Source organism: Anomalospiza imberbis, chromosome 9 (assembly GCF_031753505.1).
Source record: "Anomalospiza imberbis isolate Cuckoo-Finch-1a 21T00152 chromosome 9, ASM3175350v1, whole genome shotgun sequence".
Classification (NCBI taxonomy): domain Eukaryota; kingdom Metazoa; phylum Chordata; class Aves; order Passeriformes; family Viduidae; genus Anomalospiza; species Anomalospiza imberbis.
The window spans coordinates 29,884,153-29,905,376 of record NC_089689.1 but is presented as its reverse complement, the minus strand read 5'-3'; the positions used below and the strand labels follow the sequence as shown (position 1 = coordinate 29,905,376).

The 21,224-nt window shown below is 47.5% G+C and overlaps 1 protein-coding gene and 1 long non-coding RNA gene across 2 annotated transcripts in view; both read left to right on the top strand.

Annotated features, from left to right (window-relative positions):
* Nucleotides 1-21,180, top strand: part of JAK1 (Janus kinase 1) — a 35,283-nt gene extending 14,103 nt beyond the window's left edge. The window contains exons 7-24 of the mRNA XM_068199048.1: nucleotides 2,084-2,257; nucleotides 3,938-4,095; nucleotides 5,231-5,354; nucleotides 6,559-6,745; nucleotides 8,283-8,389; nucleotides 10,468-10,614; nucleotides 11,252-11,339; nucleotides 13,931-14,058; nucleotides 14,293-14,428; nucleotides 14,790-14,941; nucleotides 15,722-15,872; nucleotides 16,171-16,265; nucleotides 16,407-16,599; nucleotides 16,803-16,927; nucleotides 17,319-17,491; nucleotides 17,843-17,960; nucleotides 18,216-18,326; nucleotides 19,938-21,180. Of these exons, the coding sequence (XP_068055149.1) occupies nucleotides 2,084-2,257; nucleotides 3,938-4,095; nucleotides 5,231-5,354; nucleotides 6,559-6,745; nucleotides 8,283-8,389; nucleotides 10,468-10,614; nucleotides 11,252-11,339; nucleotides 13,931-14,058; nucleotides 14,293-14,428; nucleotides 14,790-14,941; nucleotides 15,722-15,872; nucleotides 16,171-16,265; nucleotides 16,407-16,599; nucleotides 16,803-16,927; nucleotides 17,319-17,491; nucleotides 17,843-17,960; nucleotides 18,216-18,326; nucleotides 19,938-20,039 (2,469 nt within the window). The 3' untranslated portion in view covers nucleotides 20,040-21,180. The remainder of the gene's footprint in view (nucleotides 1-2,083; nucleotides 2,258-3,937; nucleotides 4,096-5,230; nucleotides 5,355-6,558; nucleotides 6,746-8,282; nucleotides 8,390-10,467; nucleotides 10,615-11,251; nucleotides 11,340-13,930; nucleotides 14,059-14,292; nucleotides 14,429-14,789; nucleotides 14,942-15,721; nucleotides 15,873-16,170; nucleotides 16,266-16,406; nucleotides 16,600-16,802; nucleotides 16,928-17,318; nucleotides 17,492-17,842; nucleotides 17,961-18,215; nucleotides 18,327-19,937) is intronic.
* Nucleotides 1-21,224, top strand: part of LOC137478891 (uncharacterized) — a 369,499-nt gene that overhangs the window by 120,060 nt on the left and 228,215 nt on the right. The window lies entirely within an intron of this gene.

The following is a 21,224-nucleotide window of genomic DNA, read 5'->3' as shown; positions in this document are numbered from 1 at the left end:
AGCACTGCACAACCTCTGTGGGCAGCCCTTGTACCAGCGAAACGAAAGGCTCTGTGAAAAACGCTCCAGAATGAACTAGATTGAGTTCGTGTATTAGAATACAATATAGCCTACAGTTTATATTATTGTTCCATAAATTATAGTAATTTTATAGTTCATATTGCAATCGTTCTAATTAATAATTAATTTATGTAAATATTCTCAAATTAATTTATGTCTAGAGTTAATGTATTAGGATACGTCATATTTTACATTTTATATTATTGTTCCATAATTTATAGTAATTTTATAGTTCATATTGTAATCATTCTAATTAATAATTAATTTATATAAATATTCTCAAATTAACGTTATGTTTAGAGTAAATGCATTAGAGTAAGTTATAGTCTATATTTCATATTATTATTCCATAATTTATAGTAATTTTATAATTCATATTGTAATCATTCTAATTAATAATTAATTTATATAAATATTCTCAAATTAATTTTATGTCTAGAGTAAATGTATTAGGATACGTTATATTCTATATTTAATGTTATTACTCCATAATTTATAGTAATTTTATAATTCATATTGTAATCATTCTAATTAATAATTAATTTATATAAATATTCTCGAATTAATTTTATGTTTAGAGTAAATGTATTAGAATACGTTATATTGTTATTCCATAATTTATAGTAATTTTATAACTCATATTGTAATCATTCTAATTAATAATTAATTTATATAAATATTCTCAATTTAATTTTATGTTTAGAGTAAATGCATTATAGTAAGTTATAGTCTATATTTTATATTATTATTCCATAATTTATAGTAATTTTATAATTCATATTGTAATCATTCTAATTAATAATTAATTTATGTAAATATTCTAGAATTAATATTATGTTTAGAGTAAATGCATTAGGATACGTTATATTCTATATTTTATATTATTATTCCATAATTTATAGTAATTTTATAGTTCATATTGTAATCATTCTAATTAAGAATTAATTTATATAAATATTCTCAAATTAATTTTATGTCTAGAGTAAATGTATTAGAATACGTCATATTCTACATTTTATATTATTGTTCCATAATTTGTAGTAATTTTATAATTCATATTGTAATCATTATAATTAATAATTAATTTATATAAATATTCTCAAATTAGTATTATGTTTAGAGTAAATGTATTAGGATATGTTGTAGTCTATATTTTATATTATTATTCCATAATTTATAGTAATTTTATAATTCATATTGTAATCGTTCTAATTAATAATTAATTTATATAAATATTCTAGAATTAATTTTATGTTTAGAGTAAATGTATTAGAATACGTTATATTGTTATTCCATAATTTATAGTAATTTTATAACTCATATTGTAATTATTCTAATTAATAATTAATTTATATAAATATTCTAGAATTAATTTTTTGTTTAGAGTAAATGTATTAGAGTACGTTATAGTCTATATTTTATATTATTATCCCATAATTTATAGTAATCTTATAATTCATATTGTAATTATATTCTAATTAATAATTAATATAATAATTCTAGAATTAATTTTATGCTTAGAGTAAATGTACTAGAATACATTACATTCTATATTTTATATTATTATTCTATATATTAATTTCATAATTTATATAATTGTTCTATAATTACAACTAATAAACAATTAACGTTACTATTCTTGAACTAATTTTTGGTATAGAGGAAATGTATTAGAGTGAAGTATATTATATTTTTAATGTTATTATATTTATATTATTATTCTGTAATTTACATTATTTTTATAATTTATGCAATAATTTAATTCTAGAATTCTAATTAATAAATAATTTATATCAGTATCCTAGAATGAATTTTTGGTTTCGAGTTAATGTATTACAATACATTATATTTTATATTATTCTACAATTTCTATAAATTTAATGATTTATATAATTATTCTAGTCTGTAATTCTAACTAGTAATTAATTTCTGTCATTATTCTAGAATGAATTTTTGGTTGACAGTAAAAACCACTGTGCTAACCATGTTTTAACCAAAGCTTTTATCCCAAATACATTTGCAGCCTGTCCCGACGGAGAAGGAGAAGAAGAAGAAATCCGATGGCAAAAGCAAAACGGAGGAGGAGAAGCACAAACTTCGGGAGACGTGGAACAGCTTCTCCTATTTCCCTGAGATCACCCACGTCGTCGTCAAGGAGTGCGCGGTCAGCATCAACAAGCAGGACAACAAGAGGATGGTGAGCAGGGGCAGCGCGGGCGGAGAGCGAGCGGCCCGAACGCGCGCGCGCAGCGCGGCCCTGCTCCTCACGCCGGGGCAGCTCAGCGGCGCGGGGCCCGGCGTCCACGCCCTGCTGGACCGGGGCATTGCCTGATCGATCACGGCATGCTCTGATGTACCGGGGCATTGCCTGATGGATCGGGGCATTGCCTGATGGACCAGGGCATGCCCTGCTGGACCGGGGCATGCCCTGATGGACCAGGGCATTGCCTGATGGACCAGGGCATTGCCTGATGGATCACGGCATGCCCTGCTGGACCGGGGCATTGCCTGATGGACCAGGGCATTGCCTGATGGACCGGGGCATTGCCTGATGGATCGGGGCATTGCCTGATGGACCGGGGCATTGCCTGATCGATCACGGCATGCCCTGCTGGACCGGGGCATTGCCTGCTGGATCCCGGCATGCCCTGCTGGACCGGGGCATTGCCTGATGGATCGGGGCATTGCCTGATGGACCGGGGCATTGCCTGCTGGACCGGGACATTGCCTGATGGACCAGGGCATTGCCTGATCGATCACGGCATGCCCTGCTGGACCGGGGCATTGCCTGATCGATCACGGCATGCTCTGATGTACCGGGGCATTGCCTGATGGACCGGGGCATTGCCTGATGGATCGGGGCATGCCCTGATGGACCGGGGCATTGCCTGATCGATCGTGGCATTGCCTGATTGATCACTGCATTCCCTGCTGGACAGGGGCATTGCCTGATCGATCGTGGCATTGCCTGATTGATCACTGCATTCCCTTCTGGACCAGGGCATTGCCTGCTGGACCGGGGCATTGCCTGATGGACTGGGGCATTGCCTGCTGGATCACAGCATGCCCTGCTGGACCGGGGCATTGCCTGATCGATCGTGGCATTGCCTGATGGACCGTGGCATTGCCTGATTGATCGTGGCATGCCCTGCTGGATCATGGCATTCCCTGATTGATCATGGCATTCCCTGATTGATCATTGCATTCCCTGCTGGATCATGGCATTCCCTGATTGATCATTACATTCCCTGATTGACCATTACATTCCCTGATTGATCATTACATTCCCTGATTAATCATTTCATTCCCTGCTGGACTGTGGCATTCCCTGCTGGATCATGGCATTGCCTGATTGATCATGGCATTCCCTGATTGATCATGGCATTCCCTGATTGATCATTTAATTCCCCTATTGATCATTTCATTCCCTGGTGGATCATTTCATTCCCTGATTGGTCATTTCATTCCCTGAATGGATCATTTCATTCCTTGGTGGATCATTTCATTCCCTGCTGGATCATTTCATTCCCTGTTGGATTCTATCCCTACCATGGGGGGCCAGGCTGGGGGTGGGCACAAGGAGATTGATAATGGAATAAAATCTTTTAAAACTTTTTTAAAAAACCTTTTGTTGGGTGATTGCATCTTTATGTTGCTGCTCCTCTCTCTGAGCCTCCCTGGGAGTGAAAATTCCAGGAATTTTAGTTTTTTTTTCTGCTCTGTTGCCATTTGATTAGAGGACCTTGACTTAGGAGCAGGGGATGAGCTGGTCCCACATGTGATGCCAAGGTTTTGGGAGGAAGCTTTGCAATGTTTTTAAACCTCAGCTGTGTGTGACAAGGCGGGCACTGCAGCACTGACTCTGCTGTTTTGGCAGGAGCTGAAGCTGGGCTCGCACGCCGAGGCGCTGTCCTTCACCTCGCTGGTCGATGGCTACTTCAGGCTCACGGCAGATGCCCACCACTACCTGTGCACAGATGTGGCTCCTCCCCTCATCCAGCACAACATCAAAAACGGCTGCCACGGGCCCATCTGGTCAGTCACTGCTGCATTTCAGCTCTTTACAGACCCATCTGCTCAGTCACTGCTGCATTTCAGCTCTTTACAGACCCAGCTGCTCAGTCACTGCTGCATTTCAGCTCTTTACAGACCCAGCTGCTCAGTCATTGCTGCATTTCAGCTCTTTACAGACCCAGCTGCTCAGTCACTGCTGCATTTCAGGGCTTTACAGACCCAGCTGCTCAGTCACTGCTGCATTTCAGGGCTTTACAGACCCAGCTGCTCAGTCACTGCTGCATTTCAGGGCTTTACAGACCCAGCTGCTCAGTCACTGCTGCATTTCAGGGCTTTACAGACCCAGCTGCTCAGTCACTGCTGCATTTCAGCTCTTTACAGACCCAGCTGCTCAGTCACTGCTGCATTTCAGCTCTTTACAGACCCAGCTGCTCAGTCACTGCTGCATTTCCAGGGGTTTGTTTTTGACAATTCCTCTCACAGTGAATCTGCTGAGGAAATGCAGGGTTTGGATGGGTTGTGGTTACCAAAACTGAATTTTGTTAAAGGAAAAATTCAATGTTTCTCTCCTTACTCATCTGTCAACTCCCTGTTTCTGCACTAAAGTAGTGTTCCAAGAGTTTTCTCCATGGACACATGGGAATATTTTAGTAGAGAGAGGAAGTGTCTCTACACTCACCCCAGTCCTTGGATGGATGAACAAAGCCTTGGGTTTTTAAACACCTAAAGGAATTCTCTTCCCTCCACCCACCTTTGTGGCTTTTCCCTTTATTGGGAAAATTTTGATTCTTATTTATTATTGTATTTATTTTAATGTATTATTTTTATTGTATTATTATTCCCTTTATTATTATTTATTTATTATTCCCTTTATTTCCCTTTATTCCCATTCTTCCCTTTATTCCCATTGTTCCCTTTATTCCCTTTATTTAAGCTGCAAACTGTAGAAATCCAGGAGTGCACCTGCACCTCCTTCCTCCCTTGCTCTGTGCAGTCCAGTGTGAGCAGTGCACCCTTAAATCCTGCTTTAACAATAATATAAATATTTCTAAGTTCCTGTTACTCCCCAAATAGAGGTTTGCTCTCATGTCCCACCCCAAAACCACATTTTTGGCTGCTGCCTTGTTGGTTTTTCTCACTGCCCATTCCCTTCCAGCACGGAATATGCCATCAACAAGCTGAGGCAGGAGGGCAACGAGGTGGGGATGTACGTGCTGAGGTGGAGCTGCACCAACTTCAACCACATCCTCATGACTGTGACGTGCCTGGAAGGCTCAGAGGTACAGGCAGCTGGCCTTTCCCAGCAGGAATCTGCTCCCTGCAACCATGGCCATGTGCTTTTGTCCTCAGGGCACTCACCCTGAGCTCGGGGGAGGGAATTGGCTTTTTTTTTGCAGCCCTTTGTGCTGTCTCTCCAAATGGGATTAATTGGATCCAGAGCAGCTCCGTGCCTCCCAATCCAACTTAGCCGACAGCTCAAATCCTCAAACTTCTCAAACAGCTCCAATCTCCCAACCAGACTGTGCAGGAGCATGACCAAAATGAAGCATTTTGAACTCATGACACGGAGAATTTGTCACTTCACCTTGCCTTGAGCACGGTTCAGCTTCCCTGGAGCCTTTTTGGGCGTGGATTTAATTCCCTTGATGGATTTTATTCTCACACCCACCTCAGCTGGAAGCCTGGAGCTCACTTGGTGGTTTGGGAGAATATTTAAAGTGTTCACACAAGAATGATAATAAACAATAAATTAAATAATAAATGATAAATGATAAATAATAATCAATAAATAATAATAAATAATGAATCCTTGTCTTAGGAAAAAATGCCCATGGAATCAGTGGTGAATCAGGAAGGGATATTTGATACTGGGTTTATCTCCTGTAGATATTAAAAAAAAATATGATCAGCTCTCTCTTTTAAAGGTAAAAGAAGAAAGGAATTTTGTCTGGGAAAAGAGGGAAGGGGGAGGTGACCCAGAGCTGCAGAGGGGAGGCCCTGAGAGCTCTTGAGATGGGGAAGTTCAGAAGTTCAGCCCTTCCCCAGTGAAACTGGAGGATCTCAACACCAGCCTGAAATCTCGTTGAGCAGTCTGGGGTGGGAGAGGGAGTTTTGCTATTTTTAAATTGAGATTTTGAAACCCTGCTCCAGATTCTGCAACTCTTGACCAAAGGAAGAGAAAATTCCTGCAGAAGAGGCAACACTTCTGCATAACCTCAGGCTCTGCAAACAAACAAAAAAAAAAAGCCATAATTTGGCTTTGCATCTTCATGTTGCTGCTCTTCTCTTTGAGCCTTCCTGGGAGTGAAAATTCCAGGAATTTTAGGATTTTTCTGCTCTGTTGCAGTGTGATTAGAGGACTTTGACTTAGGAGCAGGGGATGAGCTGGTCCCACATGTGATGCCAAGGTTTTGGGAAGCTTTGATGGCTTTACAAACCATTCTTTCACTCCGGTGATTTCCTTTCTTTTCCCTCCAACCCCAGGTGATGAATAACTCAGGCCCCTACAAGAACTTCCAGATCGAGGTGAAGAAAGGGGGGTACTTCCTCCATGGCTCCAACAAATCCTTTGCATCCTTGAAAGACCTCATGGATCACCTGAAGGGCCAAATCCTGCGGACAGACAACATCAGCTTCACCCTGAAGAGGTGCTGCCAGCCCAGACCCAGAGGTAGCCTGGCTTGCAGGGTTTTGTTGTTGCAAGGGAACAATCTCCAGACTCTTGTAGTATTTTTAGTGTTTTTTGGTATCCTCTGTGAAGCTCTTAAAAAAAAAAAAAAAAAGCAGGTTTAAATTTTTTTTCCTTCTCTGGGGAGGAGGAGTTTTGTCAGATGCCATGGGCAGGTTTGAGGAGGGGAAAAGAAGGTTGGAACCTGCTGGGTTGGCTCTCCTTGTGAGCTGCTGTTCAAAAACCCATCTGCAGCAGGCAGCAGGGAAGGGTTTTGGTCCCAGAACTGATGTCCTGGAGAGCCTGGTGGCAGGAAATCACCTGTGAGGTCCCATCTGAGGGACAATGGGGCAGTTGCTGGGTGCTGCCAGCACTCTCTGGAGCTGTTTGCTATGAACTCTGAGAGCCTTGCAGCTGAGTTTGGTGTGAGAGAGGAAGCACAGTGGGGTGACTGTGCTGAGCTGATAATGGTTTCCTGTTAGAGCAGGGCAGTAACTGAGCCACATCAACCACCTGCTGCTCTGAGGCCTTGGGAGGGTCCCTGAGCTGCTCACACGCTGCACCAAGAACGTGGGTCATGGTCTGCAGCAGGGGCACGTTGCGCATGTGACGTTTTGGTTTCGCTTCGATGGCTGGATTTGGGATAAAATGCAATAAAAAGGGTCAGGGAATTGATTGCCCACTTCAGCTTCTCCCTGGCTTTGGTTCCAGCAGGATTCAGTTCATGTTCCCTGTTCTGTCCCTTCCCTGGTGGGTTTTTCCTTCTTTTTGAATATTTGAGCAGATATTCACAAAGAAGTGTGGGGGATGCAGGACTAAAGCAGGGTGTGGTGATTCCTGGTGATTCCAGAATTCCAGATGATGATTTAGCCCCAGTGCCAGGTTCTGCTCACAGCAGAAGGAAGCCCAGATGCCCTCACACATGCCAGCCCCAGTAAATAATGCCAGGAAAGCAGAATTCGTGTGCAAAACTTCTGGATCTGTCCTGCAGCAGTGGGGAGGCAGCACTGGGTTTTTGAGTCTGTTCCTTCTGCTCATTCCCCACTCCCCAGCTGAATTCCAGTGCCCTGGGAACACTGTTGGTGTTTCCCAGAGTAGAGGGAGCTTGGAAGGAGGTGAAGAGGAAATGAGAACCCCCCCTTGCACACTGGAGTGGAGATGGCCCTGCTGGCGGGAGGCACGTGGGATATTTTGTTCCATTTGATTCCATTTGATTCCATGATTCCATTTGTTCCATTTGATTCCATTTGATTCCATGTACAGCACAGGTATTTTCTCTTTCAGTCTTTGTGCAGAAAGTTCTGTTCAGTTGTTCAAAATCATCCTGATCTGGCTGATAGTAACTCTGTATTTAAAATATAAATAGGAAAGTGTGCTTTAGTGATTTCTCTGTTGAATGAGGAGCAGAAATCAAGCCCAAGTTTCTTTTTCCCTCCCTTTTTTTGGGATTTTAATGCATTTTCATCCATGTTGGAACTGGGAAGGGCGAGTGCAGTTTCTCTGAAAAGCTTTAAGGATATTTTCTCCCCCTGCCTTGCAGAAATCTCCAACTTGCTGGTGGCAACCAAGAAGGCCCAGGAGTGGCAGCCAGTGTATCCCATGGGGCAGCTGAGCTTCCACCGGATCCGCAAGGAGGAGATCGTGCAGGTGGGAGCTCGTGGGTCTGAACCACAGGGAGCCCCCAGAACTCTGGGGCTGTCATTTAAGGCTTGGAATTAAACCCAGGATTTGACCCGAGCCCCTGGAAAAGGCTCCCAGACTGAGGTGCTAGAAGTGAGAATGTGGATTTAGAGTTTAAAGCAGAGACACGTTAAGCTAAATAAAAGAAAGTTGAGAGTTTTAGAGTTTAAGATACAGACAAAATAAAAGTAATTACAGGAGTAAACAAGGAGTTTAGAATGCAGCACTGTAGGTTTGTGTGCCATAGCATGACTGGCTAAGGAAGCTCACACTGTAGCATGAGTCCATGAGGCCAAATATGTAAGGATTGGGTCAAAAGCATAAATATCCTTGTTGGCAGTGTTTTATGGCTAATAAACCCTTAAAAGGTCTTTGTGACTAGAGGTCCTGTGACCTTCTGAGCCATGCAGTGAAGATGTGAGCCCAGCTCACCCTTCCTGCCTGTGTGGAAGATAAGGAAAATAAATCACATCATCTCAGGCAGCTCAGAGGTCCCATGTGTAATTCATTCACAATTCCCCAGGTGCTGAGCTGCCCTGGGAGCCAGGAGTGTGCTGTGCCTGAGCCCTGCAGGGGACACCAAACCAACCCTGCTGCCTGCTCCTGCCGCTCCCAGCTCCCTCAGCAAACTTCAGCTGGAGCTTTCTTTGGATTTAAGCCTCTGCTTGCAGAGTCCTGCTGTTTGTGTGGCTTTGTGTGGACAGAGAAGAGCTTAGGAGTGATTAATTTCCTTTCACTGGAAATGAAATGGATATTTAAATTTTCTAATGGAAAACAGGGGTTTTAGGGTCATTTCTTGGGAGTCTTAAGGGCTGATTTGTTGTGGGTGTATTTTTTAAAGCCTGACTTTTCAGAGAAACAGAGGTTTAAGACAATATTCTACAGTAAAAAAGGTGAAGTATTAAAAAGCTCTGAGCAGTCAGAATTCTGTGATTAAGCCTCCCCAAATTTTCAAATTTCCCCTTGTTTGTAGTTACTTATTCAGGTCACCTGAATAAACCTCAACAAACACACAGGGCCTTGAATACACTTAAATCAGATTTAGTGTTGCCAAAAGAGCTCTGAAATCGTGCCCCTGGTTTCTTCTGTGAAATAAAGGGTACTGGGGCTTTTTAGTTGCACCACTGCAGACAGAGATTGGGTTTGGGTTGGTGTGTTTACAGTCAGCGTCCTGCAAAAATATCCCAAGGCAGGATGTTATTTTGGAGGAAATTGCTTCCCCAAACAAAGCCTTCCAGTGAAATATTACTTCCTCTCACTTTTGGAAACACATTAAAGATCACCTCAGCAGCACTTTGTGAATGAGAGCCCCGGCTGTTGTTTATTCTTTTGTTTAGTCTGGGAATGCTCAATCCCAGGGGACCTGCTGGGTGATGTGGAGGTGTAATATCCAAGGAATTCACCTGGGGAGGATGCTCAGAGCTTGATGCCTCAGGTTTTGGCTTTTATATTTTCAGAATCTGAGCTGCTTTAGTGTGTGGCTCTGGGCTGCACATCAGGGGATGGTGAGCTCTCTGCACAGAGCAGGGAGACAAAACAATTCCTGCTCCAGCTGGGCACCAAGGACAAAGGATCCAAACCTCAGGCCCAGGAGCACAAACAACGTGGGCTGGAGAGAGAAAAACAAGCAGGATGGGACTGCACGGGCTAAAGCTGGAATGGGACAATGAACTGCAATGTGCCCATGGAGCAGAGCTGATCCCAGGGAGAGCCCCCGGGAGTGCTCGTGCATTTTGGGACCATTTGGGTTCCTCTTGGGTGCAGCCCTGGCTGGGCTCTGGTGCTGCCCAGGGTGGATCCATGGAGGAGATCCTTTTGATCAATCCCTGCTTTATTCTGTGACTCTGCCCAGCCTCTGCTCCGGGGCAGCCTCACAAGGCATCAAGCTCACTGAAGCAAAAGCAGCTCCCTGTCATTGCCCTCTCACAGGAATAATTTCAGTCTGTAACCACATCAGCCAGACAGAAAGAAGCGCAGGTTCCAATAAATCTTTGTGTAATTCTTGTTTGCTTCCTGTCTGACAAATCCCTGCTGCTGTTTCTCAGGGAGAACACCTGGGAAGAGGGACCAGGACCCAGATTTACTCAGGGATGCTCAGCCTCAAGGATGACGAGAACGAAGGGTATCAGAATGAGAGAGAGATCCGAGTCCTGCTCAAAGTCCTGGACCCCAGCCACAGAGACATTTCCTTGGCAAGTTTTTTTCTTTTGTGTGTCTTGTCTTTAATATAAGAAATAAAATATTGATTGATTTTGTTTTATAAAATTATATAAAGATATGTGAGATAAGGTTATGAGTTATTATTAACATTTTTTAGTTACAAGTATAAAGAAACATCAGAGTAAAATAATGTATGTGATAAAGAAGAAACTAATAGTAATTAGGAATTAATTAGATAATACATGTAATGAATAACATGTTAAATTACATAATTATCAAGTATTAAAACACTGCATGTTATCTTAGAGTCTGTAACACTTGATAAATTTTAAATTAGTAGAGAATCGTAAAATTATGTCTAAACAACGATTCTCTACGTTCTCATTAAAAATAAATTTAGTTATTGTATTAATACAGTTAAATTATTAAGCTAAAGTGACTTAAATATTCTTTTGGCGTAGAAAACACCTAGGTTTGTTGTCAGGTACCTTCTCTGGATAGAGCTAGAGCTTAGCTGCATGGATGACTTTAAAAAAGGGCTGGGAAGGGGGAAATGCTGCAGGGGCGGCTCAGCCCCGGGCACATCGCTCCCCTGCTGCCCCTTCGTGCCCGGGCCCTGGGGGCCGGGCTGCGCGGGCGCAGGGAGCGCTGATCTGTGCCCTTCCCCAGGCGTTCTTCGAGACAGCCAGCATGATGAGGCAGGTGTCCCACAAACACATCGTGCTCCTGCACGGCGTCTGCGTCCGGGACCTGGAGAGTGAGTGGGGCACGGCCTGGGGGCACTGGGGGGACAGGGGGACAGGGAGTGGCACTGGGGGGACAGGGAGTGGCACTGGGGGGACACAGGGAATGGCACTGGGGGGACAGGGGGACAGGGAATGGCACTGGGGGGACAGGGAATGGCACTGGGGGGACACAGGGAATGGCACTGGGGGGACAGGGGGACAGGGAGTGGCACTGGGGGGGACAGGGAATGGCACTGGGGGGGACAGGGAATGGCACTGGGGGGACACAGGGAATGGCACTGGGGGGACACAGGGACAGGGAATGGCACTGGGGGGGACACAGGGACAGGGAGTGGCACTGGGGGGACAGGGAGTGGCACTGGGGGGACACAGGGACAGGGAGTGGCACTGGGGGGACACAGGGACAGGGAGTGGCACTGGGGGGACAGGGAATGGCACTGGGGGGGACAGGGAATGGCACCTGGGGGGACACAGGGACAGGGAGTGGCACTGGGGGGACAGGGAGTGGCACTGGGGGGACACAGGGACAGGGAATGGCACTGGGGCGACAGGGGGACAGGGAATGGCACTGGGGGGACACAGGGACAGGGAATGGCACTGGGGGGACAGGGAATGGCACTGGGGGGGACAGGGAGTGGCACTGGGGGGACACAGGGACAGGGAGTGGCACTGGGGGGACAGGGAATGGCACTGGGGGGACACAGGGACAGGGAGTGGCACTGGGGGGACAGGGAATGGCACTGGGGGGACAGGGGGACAGGGAGTGGCACCGGGGGGGACAGGGAGTGGCACTGGGGGGACACAGGGACAGGGAGTGGCACTGGGGGGACAGGGGGACAGGGAGTGGCACTGGGGGGGACACAGGGACAGGGAGTGGCACTGGGGGGACACAGGGACAGGGAGTGGCACTGGGGGGACAGGGGGACAGGGAGTGGCACTGGGGGGGACACAGGGACAGGGAGTGGCACTGGGGGGACAGGGAATGGCACCTGGGGGGGACAGGGGGACAGGGAGTGGCACTGGGGGGGACACAGGGACAGGGAATGGCACTGGGGGGACACAGGGACAGGGAGTGGCACCTGAGGGGACACAGGGACAGGGAATGGCACTGGGGGGACAGGGGGACAGGGAATGGCACCTGGGGGGGACAGGGGGACAGGGAGTGGCACCGGGGGGAACAGGGGGACAGGGAGTGGCACTGGGGGGACAAGGAATGGCACCTGGGGGGACACAGGGACAGGAGTGGCACTGGGGGGACAGGGGGACAGGGAGTGGCACTGGGGGGACACAGGGACAGGGAGTGGCACTGGGGGGACAGGGAATGGCACTGGGGGGACACAGGGACAGGGAATGGCACTGAGGGGACACAGGGACAGGGAGTGGCACTGGGGGGGACACAGGGACAGGGAGTGGCACTGGGGGGACACAGGGACAGGGAGTGGCACTGGGGGGACAGGGGGACAGGGAGTGGCACTGGGGGGACAGGGAATGGCACTGAGGGGACACAGGGACAGGGAGTGGCACTGGGGGGGACACAGGGACAGGGAGTGGCACTGGGGGGACAGGGGGACAGGGAGTGGCACTGGGGGGGACACAGGGACAGGGAGTGGCACTGGGGGGACAGGGAGTGGCACTGGGGGGACACAGGGACAGGGAGTGGCACTGGGGGGACAGGGAGTGGCACTGGGGGGGACAGGGAATGGCACTGGGGGGACACAGGGACAGGAGTGGCACTGGGGGGGACAGGGGGACAGGGAGTGGCACTGGGGGGACAGGGGAACAGGGACAGGGCTGGCAGCTGCTGCCTCTGGAGCTTCCCAGAGTGAGCTGGGGCCGCAGAGCGGCTCCACAGGCCTTCCTCGCAGTAAATTCCCCTTTTCCTCTCTGTGTTGGAGCTTTCCCTAAGGCCGGCGTGCCGAGAGGCAGGGCCAGTGTGGGTACAAAGCACCCTGTGAAATGTGCACGTTTCAGTGGCTCACCTTTATTACAAATACACATTCATTGGTGTGAGACAAATGTGTATTTGTAATATTTATACATACAAAGCATGTACGCATTTATATGTACATATTTATATGTGTACACGTATGTGTTTATTCTTTATGAATATGTACACTGAACATGGACGTGTATACCATACACCTTTATATGACTTTTTGAGCCAAGACCGCCCTAATGTTGTGGGGTGGACCCCAGAAGGAGAGCAAAGCTGTAGAAAATTCAAAGACAAATCGGTTAATGCCCCAGCCTTAGCTCTTCCAGACTCAGGAAAGGAATTTGAGTTACATGTGGGTGTTAAAGAGGGCCATGCTGAGGGAAGTTTGGTACAAGAGCACAGGGAACAGCCTGCTGCTGAATTTTCTTAGCTGTTAGGTGCATTAAAATTCCACCTTTGGAATGCCTGGTTCCAGGTTTAATGTTCACTTGCCACACAAAGCCCCTCAGCCTTTTAATCTGGACTCTGAGCACTGAAATAAACCTTGGGCCAGGTGAAATGAAAACATTTTCCAACATTTTCCATCTGGGCTGGGAGGTGGGAACACAAATTCAGTGACTCCAAACAATTTATGGCAGCAGTGACTTTCTGCACCTGCCTCTGCAGATATCATGGTTGAAGAGTTTGTTGAATGTGGACCTCTGGATCTGTTCATGCACAAGAAAAGTGAAGTTCTCACAACCCCATGGAAATTCAAAGTGGCCAAACAACTTGCAAGTGCCCTGAGCTACCTGGTAAGAGACACCTTGGCAAAGGCACTGGGGCCTAGCTGGGAATACATTTCCCCCCAGGAAAAGTGCTGGAGTGGGAACACTCCATTTCCCTGCTCCTCCTTTCCTTCTCTGCCTCCAGTTTCTTCCCAGGTGTAATCTTGGATTTCAGCTTGGAGTATTTTAGGGATCTCCTGTGGTGTGGATATCCTGGAGCACTCACATCCCTCTCGCTGTTCTTTCCCTGCTTTTCTGTAGGAGGACAAGGATCTGGTGCATGGCAATGTGTGCACCAAGAACATCCTGCTGGCCAGAGAGGGCATTGATACCGAGTATGGGCCTTTCATAAAGCTGAGCGACCCAGGAATCCCCATCACGGTGCTGTCCAGGCAAGGTAAGGCAGGATCACATCCCCAGGGAAGGGGAGGAGCGGTGTTTAGAGCAGCCAGAACTGGCTCTGCAGTGGCAGGAATCAGCTTTCATAGAAACACACTGCGTTTGTATGTAGGAGTAATCGGCTTTCATGGATCTGCAAATGCACAGCGGGTGTTCAGAGCATCCATTTCTCTTACAAATATTGTGTCCAGTGAGGTGAGACAGAAGGAATCTCAGATTGTGGACTGTGAAATCCTTCTGAAAACAGGAATTTGAGAATCAAGAAACTGGACAAATTCTGCAGCTGCAGTTTATTTCAGACAAGAATGATTCAGCTTTTCTCTCCAGTGATATTCACTCCCTGATGTGTTTGGCCCCAGAGCGCGTTGAGCGGATCCCCTGGATTGCACCTGAGTGTGTGGAGGATTCCAAAAACCTCAGCATTGCTGCCGATAAGTGGAGCTTTGGTACAACCCTGTGGGAAATCTGCTATAATGGAGAAACTCCACTGAAAGACAAGACCTTAGCGGAGGTAAAGCTGTGTTACACAAACTTGGATCCATCCTCTCGGGCCCTTCAGTTTTCCCCCGTGTCCTGTCCCTCCCTGCCCTGTCCCCAGTCCCCCTGCAGCTCTCCTGGAGCCCCTTCAGGCCCTGCCAGGGGCTCTGAGCTCTCTCTGGAGCCTTCTCCTCCCCAGACTGGACAATCCCAGTTCTCCCAGCCTTTTCTAAGCCCCGTGTCCAGTTAGAAGCTGAGTGAGATTCTCCCAGACATCTCTTGTTTCTTTTGGATTGATTCCAAAGGGTTCTCCCAGGTGCTGCAGCTCCCTTGCTGCTGTTCACTTCAATTTAAAGAACTGGAGTCCCTCTTGCTGTGCCCTTCCTGCCTGTGGCCACAGCCCTGCAGGGCTGGGAATGCCCATCCCAGCCTTGTCCCACCTGGAGCTGGGACCTCCCAGGGCTGTGAGGAGCACCCAGGGTGTCCTTGGCAAACATTTCCCGGAGCATAAACAACTGGGGAAACCTGGCAGGAAATGATTCCTGAAGGTGGAAATATTCATGGGTGTTGAGTGGTTGCTCCAGGCCCAGCACAAGAGGAATTCTCTAAAGATCCAAGGTCCAGCTGAAAGGGGGAATTTCCTTGGCAAAGCTCAGATTGAAATAAGGATTTAATGGTCACATCCTCTGATGTAGAATCACAGAACTGCTCAGGTCAGAAAAGACCTCAGGGATCCTCGAGTCCAGCCATTGCCCAGCTCAGAACTGGGAGTCATGGAAGTTAAAATTCCTGGAATTTCCGTTTGTTCCCACAGAAAGAGAGGTTCTACGAGGGGCACTTTGTGCTGGCCACGCCGTCCTGCAAGGAGCTGGCAGACCTGATGAAGCAGTGCATGAACTACGACCCCCACCAGAGACCCTTCTTCAGGGCCATCATGAGGGACATCAACAAACTGGAGGAGCAGAGTAAGGCCCAGGGGCACCTGGAGGGAGGGATCATGGAATCCTGGGCTGGGAGGGACCTCGAAGAGCATCTCGTTCCAACCTCATGGAAGCTGAGGAGCTGCTCCAGGGTGGGAAGTTCACCACGAGAAGTCTGGGTGGGGGTGTGGAAGCAGATCCGGACTGGCACGAGGGGATGGAGAATTCCCTGTCAGAAAGCAGGTGGGATCTAAGGAAGGGAAGATGTGGGAGTGGGAACAGAGCAAGGATGTCCTGGAGTGGCAGACCAAGGAATCTCACCTGGGATGTTTTCCACGCCCAGATCCCGATATCGTCTCGGAGAAGAAACCCGTCACCGAGGTGGATCCCACCCTCTTTGAGAAGAGGTTCTTGAAAAGAATCCGGGATTTGGGGGAGGTAAGAGGAATGTCACCCCCAGAGCACAGCCAGTGCTCCTGGCTGTCCCCACAGCCCCTGCTGTGCCACCCAAACACCCAGATCAGTGCCTGGGTGTCACTGAACCCTGTCCTCAAGGATGCTCCTTTCTCTCCCACCCAGGGCCACTTTGGCAAGGTGGAACTGTGCAGATATGACCCAGAAGGTGACAACACCGGGGAGCAGGTGGCAGTGAAATCCCTGAAGCCGGAGAGCGGAGGGAATCACATCGCTGACCTCAAGAAGGAAATTGAAATCCTGAGGAATCTTTATCACGACAACATCGTCAAGTACAAGGGGATTTGCACAGAAGATGGTAAATCTTGCAGAATATTAAAAAGTATATGGGTCTTCCTTCAGAATTTATAAGTGTCCTGCCTGGAGCAGGTTTTCCTGTGCATTGGCTCAGGGGTGGATGATGGGAATGAGCCATGGGATGTTTAAAATGCTGCTGGTGCTCTGGGCTTGTACAAAAGCGGTTGAGAAGGGTCTGCAAACTAAACAAGCTCTGTTTTTTAGGAGGAAGTGGGATTAAACTCATCATGGAATTCCTTCCCTCTGGGAGCCTGAAGGAGTATCTCCCACGGAACAAGAACAAGATCAATCTCAAGCAGCTGCTCAGATACGCAGTTCAGATCTGCAAGGTGAGCTGGGCCCCGAGCCTGCAGCTCCATCAGCAGGCTGAGGGGGGAAGGAGAACATCGACAACAAACCCATCCTCCTTCTCTATCCCCAAGGATCGCAATCCTAAAGCAATCTCTCCCATGCTTCGGGTGCCAGAGGCACAAGGATCAGCGGGGGAATAATGAAGAGGTTCCAAGTTCCAAAGTTTGCTGTGAAAAGTTGTTCCTGTGGGAGGATTTGGAGGACGAGGAGGGAGGGCAGCACTTGGAATGTGCTGGCAAGAGGAAAGGAGCGAGGTGAAGTGTGAAGGGATGGAGATGAGAGTGCAGAGCAGTAACTGGAGAAAAAGGCATTAAAGTATTGGAGGAATAAAGGAAAAGGAAATCAAAGGCTTCTTCTCTCCTCTCTTAGGGCATGGACTACCTGGGCTCCTGTCAGTACGTGCACCGTGACCTGGCAGCAAGAAATGTCCTGGTGGAGAGTGAGAACAGGGTGAAGATTGGGGACTTTGGGCTCACCAAGGCCATCGAGACGGATAAGGAATATTACACCGTCAAGGACGACCGCGACAGCCCCGTCTTCTGGTACAGCCTGGGGCCAGGCTGCAGGACAGGGACCCCTCTGCTCCTGCGCTCCCCAAGATTTTCCTGTTTTTATGAGGCCTAAGATACACCATGAGAGCAAGGAAACGGCACCTGCTGGACTCACCTCTTGTGCTGTTTATTTCTTCCTGCACTTAAAGATCCATTTCCCTGCTCTTTCGGGTTTTTGGCCTCCTTGGTTTCACAGTGCCTCCCTGTGGAACACACCTTAGTTATTACTTTTTAATTTATGTGCAAGGGCTCCACAAGCACAGCTGTGGCTCTCGAGCTGCTCAGGCTGCGTGTGAGCAGGGCTGGGTCTCTGGGTGTGACGCCGTCCCCTCGTGTCCCCAGGTACGCCCCGGAGTGTTTGCTGCAGAGCAAGTTCTACATCGCCTCCGACGTGTGGTCCTTCGGGGTGACGCTCTACGAGCTCCTCACCTACTGCGACTCCGAGTCCAGCCCCATGGCAGTAAGTGGCTGGGACAGAAACGGCTGCCGGAGCTGCTTCAATCCCAGCATTTTAAAACAATCACGACTGGTTTTGGCAGCAAGAGGAGGAGTCGGAGAATCACCGGCTCATTTGGGGCGGGAGGGACCTTAACGCTCATCTCGCTCCACCCCTTCCATGGGGAGCCCCTTCCTCCAGGTTTATCCTGGGAAACACCCTGGGGCTTGTCCTTGCGGTGGGGTGAGGGATTCCCAGCTGACCCCGCTGTCCCCACAGGAATTCCTGAAGATGATCGGCCCCACGCAGGGACAGATGACGGTGGCGCGGCTCGTGCGGGTCCTGCAGGACGACAAGCGGCTGCCACGGCCACCCACCTGTCCTGAGGAGGTGAGGGAGGGATGGATGGATGGATGGATGATGGATGGATGGATGGGTAGAGGGATGGATGGATGATGGAGGGATGGATGATGGATGGATGATGGATGGATGATGGATGGATGGATGGATGGGTAGAGGGATGGATGGATGATGGAGGGATGGATGATGGATGGATGGATGATGGATGGATGGATGGATGGATGATGGATGGATGATGGATGATGGATGGATGGATGATGGATGATGGATGGACGGATGGATGGATGATGGATGGATGATTGATGGATGGATGGATGGATGATGGATGGATGATGGATGGATGGATGGATGGATGATGGATGGATGATGGATGGATGGATGATGGATGGATGATGGATGGATGGATGGATGATGGATGGATGGATGGATGGATGATGGATGGATGATGGATGGATGATGGATGGATGGATGATGGATGGATGATGGATGGATGGATGGATGGATGGATGATGGATGATGGATGGATGGATGGATGGATGATGGATGGATGGATGATGGATGGATGGATGGATGATGGATGGATGATGGATGGATGGATGGATGGATGATGGATGGATGATGGATGGATGGATGATGGATGGATGATGGATGGATGGATGGATGATGGATGGATGATGGATGGATGATGGATGGATGAATGATGGATGAATGGATGGATGGATGGATGGATGGATGAGGGATGGATGGATGGATGGATGGATGGATGATGGATGGATGGATGGATGACTGATGGATGGATGATGGATGGATGGATGGATGGATGACTGATGGATGGATGGATGATGGATGGATGGATGGATGATGGATGGACGGATGGATGGATGATGGATGGATGATTGATGGATGGATGATGGATGGATGATGGATGGATGGATGGATGATGGATGGATGATGGATGGATGATGGATGGATGGATGGATGATGGATGGATGATGGATGGATGGATGATGGATGGATGATGGATGATGGATGGATGGATGATGGATGGTGGAGGGATGGATGGATGATGGATGGATGATGGATGATGGATGATGGATGGATGATGGACAGGTGATGGATGGATGGATGGGTAGAGAGATGGATGGATGGATGGATGATGAGTAGGAGGGAGGAAGGAAGGTCTGTCCGTCTGTCCCTGCTGGACACGGGTTCAGCCCCAGAGGGGTCACACTTCCCTGGTTCCACAGGCCTAACCACGTGGGTAGGAAAACCTTCAGGAGTGCTGGGAAAAGGCATTGCCAAGGCTTTCAAGTATTGTTTTAAGGTGTTTTTTGATATTAACATTCCCAAGTCCGCAGTGTCCTTTCAGAGGGGTCACGGACTTGCTGTAGTACCTGGATCCATGAAAGTTCCTTGGGTGTCCCTCCGATTTTGGCAGTTCGGGGGGTGCAGCTCCCCAGGTGGAACTGCTGTGTTGGTTTAAACCTGAACTGCCCAAAGCCCCCTGCTCAGGTCCCTGCTGACCCTGCCCAGCAGCTGAGGTGTTTCTGTTCGTTCAGGGAGACTCTGCTCCACTGTCTGTACTGGAAAACCCAAAGAAATGTCTCGTTCCTTTAAAAATATCCCTGGTTCTGTTGCCAGGTGGATCAGCTGATGAGGAAGTGCTGGATCTACAAACACGACGAACGCACCACCTTCCACAACCTGATCCAAGGATTTGAAACAATTATGAGTAAAATGTAATTAATTTTTTTAATCCTGTCAGGACTTTAAATGCCCAGCAAACTATCTACGCCCAAGGCTATTCCTTTTTTTTTTAACTCCTGTAATTTGTACTCTGGCTGGGCTGATGTGGTTATAAAGGATTCTTTTGCCAACAGATTGAGGAGTTGGATTTAAAGAATTTAAAAGGTTTGGGCAAAATGAGCTCCAGCTCCCTTTGCTGCTGGTCTTGCAGGGCAGTGTTATCCTGCTCTGATTCTGGTTGTGCCACAATTGGAGTTGCCCTGATGGATGATGTGAGCTGGCAAAACCCACTGCATTTCTCAGCTCAAACCTCGGCCAGTGGCTGTAAGAGGGCTCAATTAATAATTGTAAAGTCAGCTGACAAAATACCCTACACGTGCACTTAAATCCTGGTAACAAACAAAACTACTTTGGCATAAAAATATAGGGGAAGCAAAATGTTCAGCTCTTTTTAAACCCACCAGGACCCAGTCCTGAGCTCTTACAGGTATTTTTAAAAAAAGTGTTCAAAAATACCACCCCAGAAGCATAGAGGGGTGGGCACAGTTGTGCATTTCAGTGAGAAGCCCAGTTTTGGGATAAATAATTTGCTTTTCCTAACTCCACTCCCACATTCTTCCCCCCTCTGAGCTCCCAGCCTGGGTGCACCCCCGTGCACCCCTGGTGCTGAGGGATGTGCAGGGCAGGAATTCATGGAGCTGGGAAGGAGCCCGGTCCATGCCCAGAACCTGGAGGGGATTATCCAAAAGGAAGAAAGGCCTGAGCAGCCAGGGGTGTCCTGGGGAATGGGAAACCCTCCCAAAAATTTTTTTAAGAAGATTTTGACTCGGCCCATGAGTGGTTTAACTGGAACCTTCTGCTGCCATAATTTTTCCTTCCATACCTGGAGCTGGAAAATGCTCTGAAGAGATACTCAAGTTTTGGCAATAATAGAAAGAGGTATATATATATATATATATATAAATATATATATATATATTTTAAAAATATATATAAAATGGCAATTATGAGCTCCAAGGAGGTCAGATTTATTTTTACAGTGTTATTGTTTCTGTATGTCACTTGGGAAGCTGAATTTAATCTGTAAGCACTTTGTTACTCTTTATACAAGCAAGTCTAATAAATTTTTTTTTCTCCATGTGCCTCCCTTTTTAATCATAAACAGAGGAAAGTTTTTAAAAT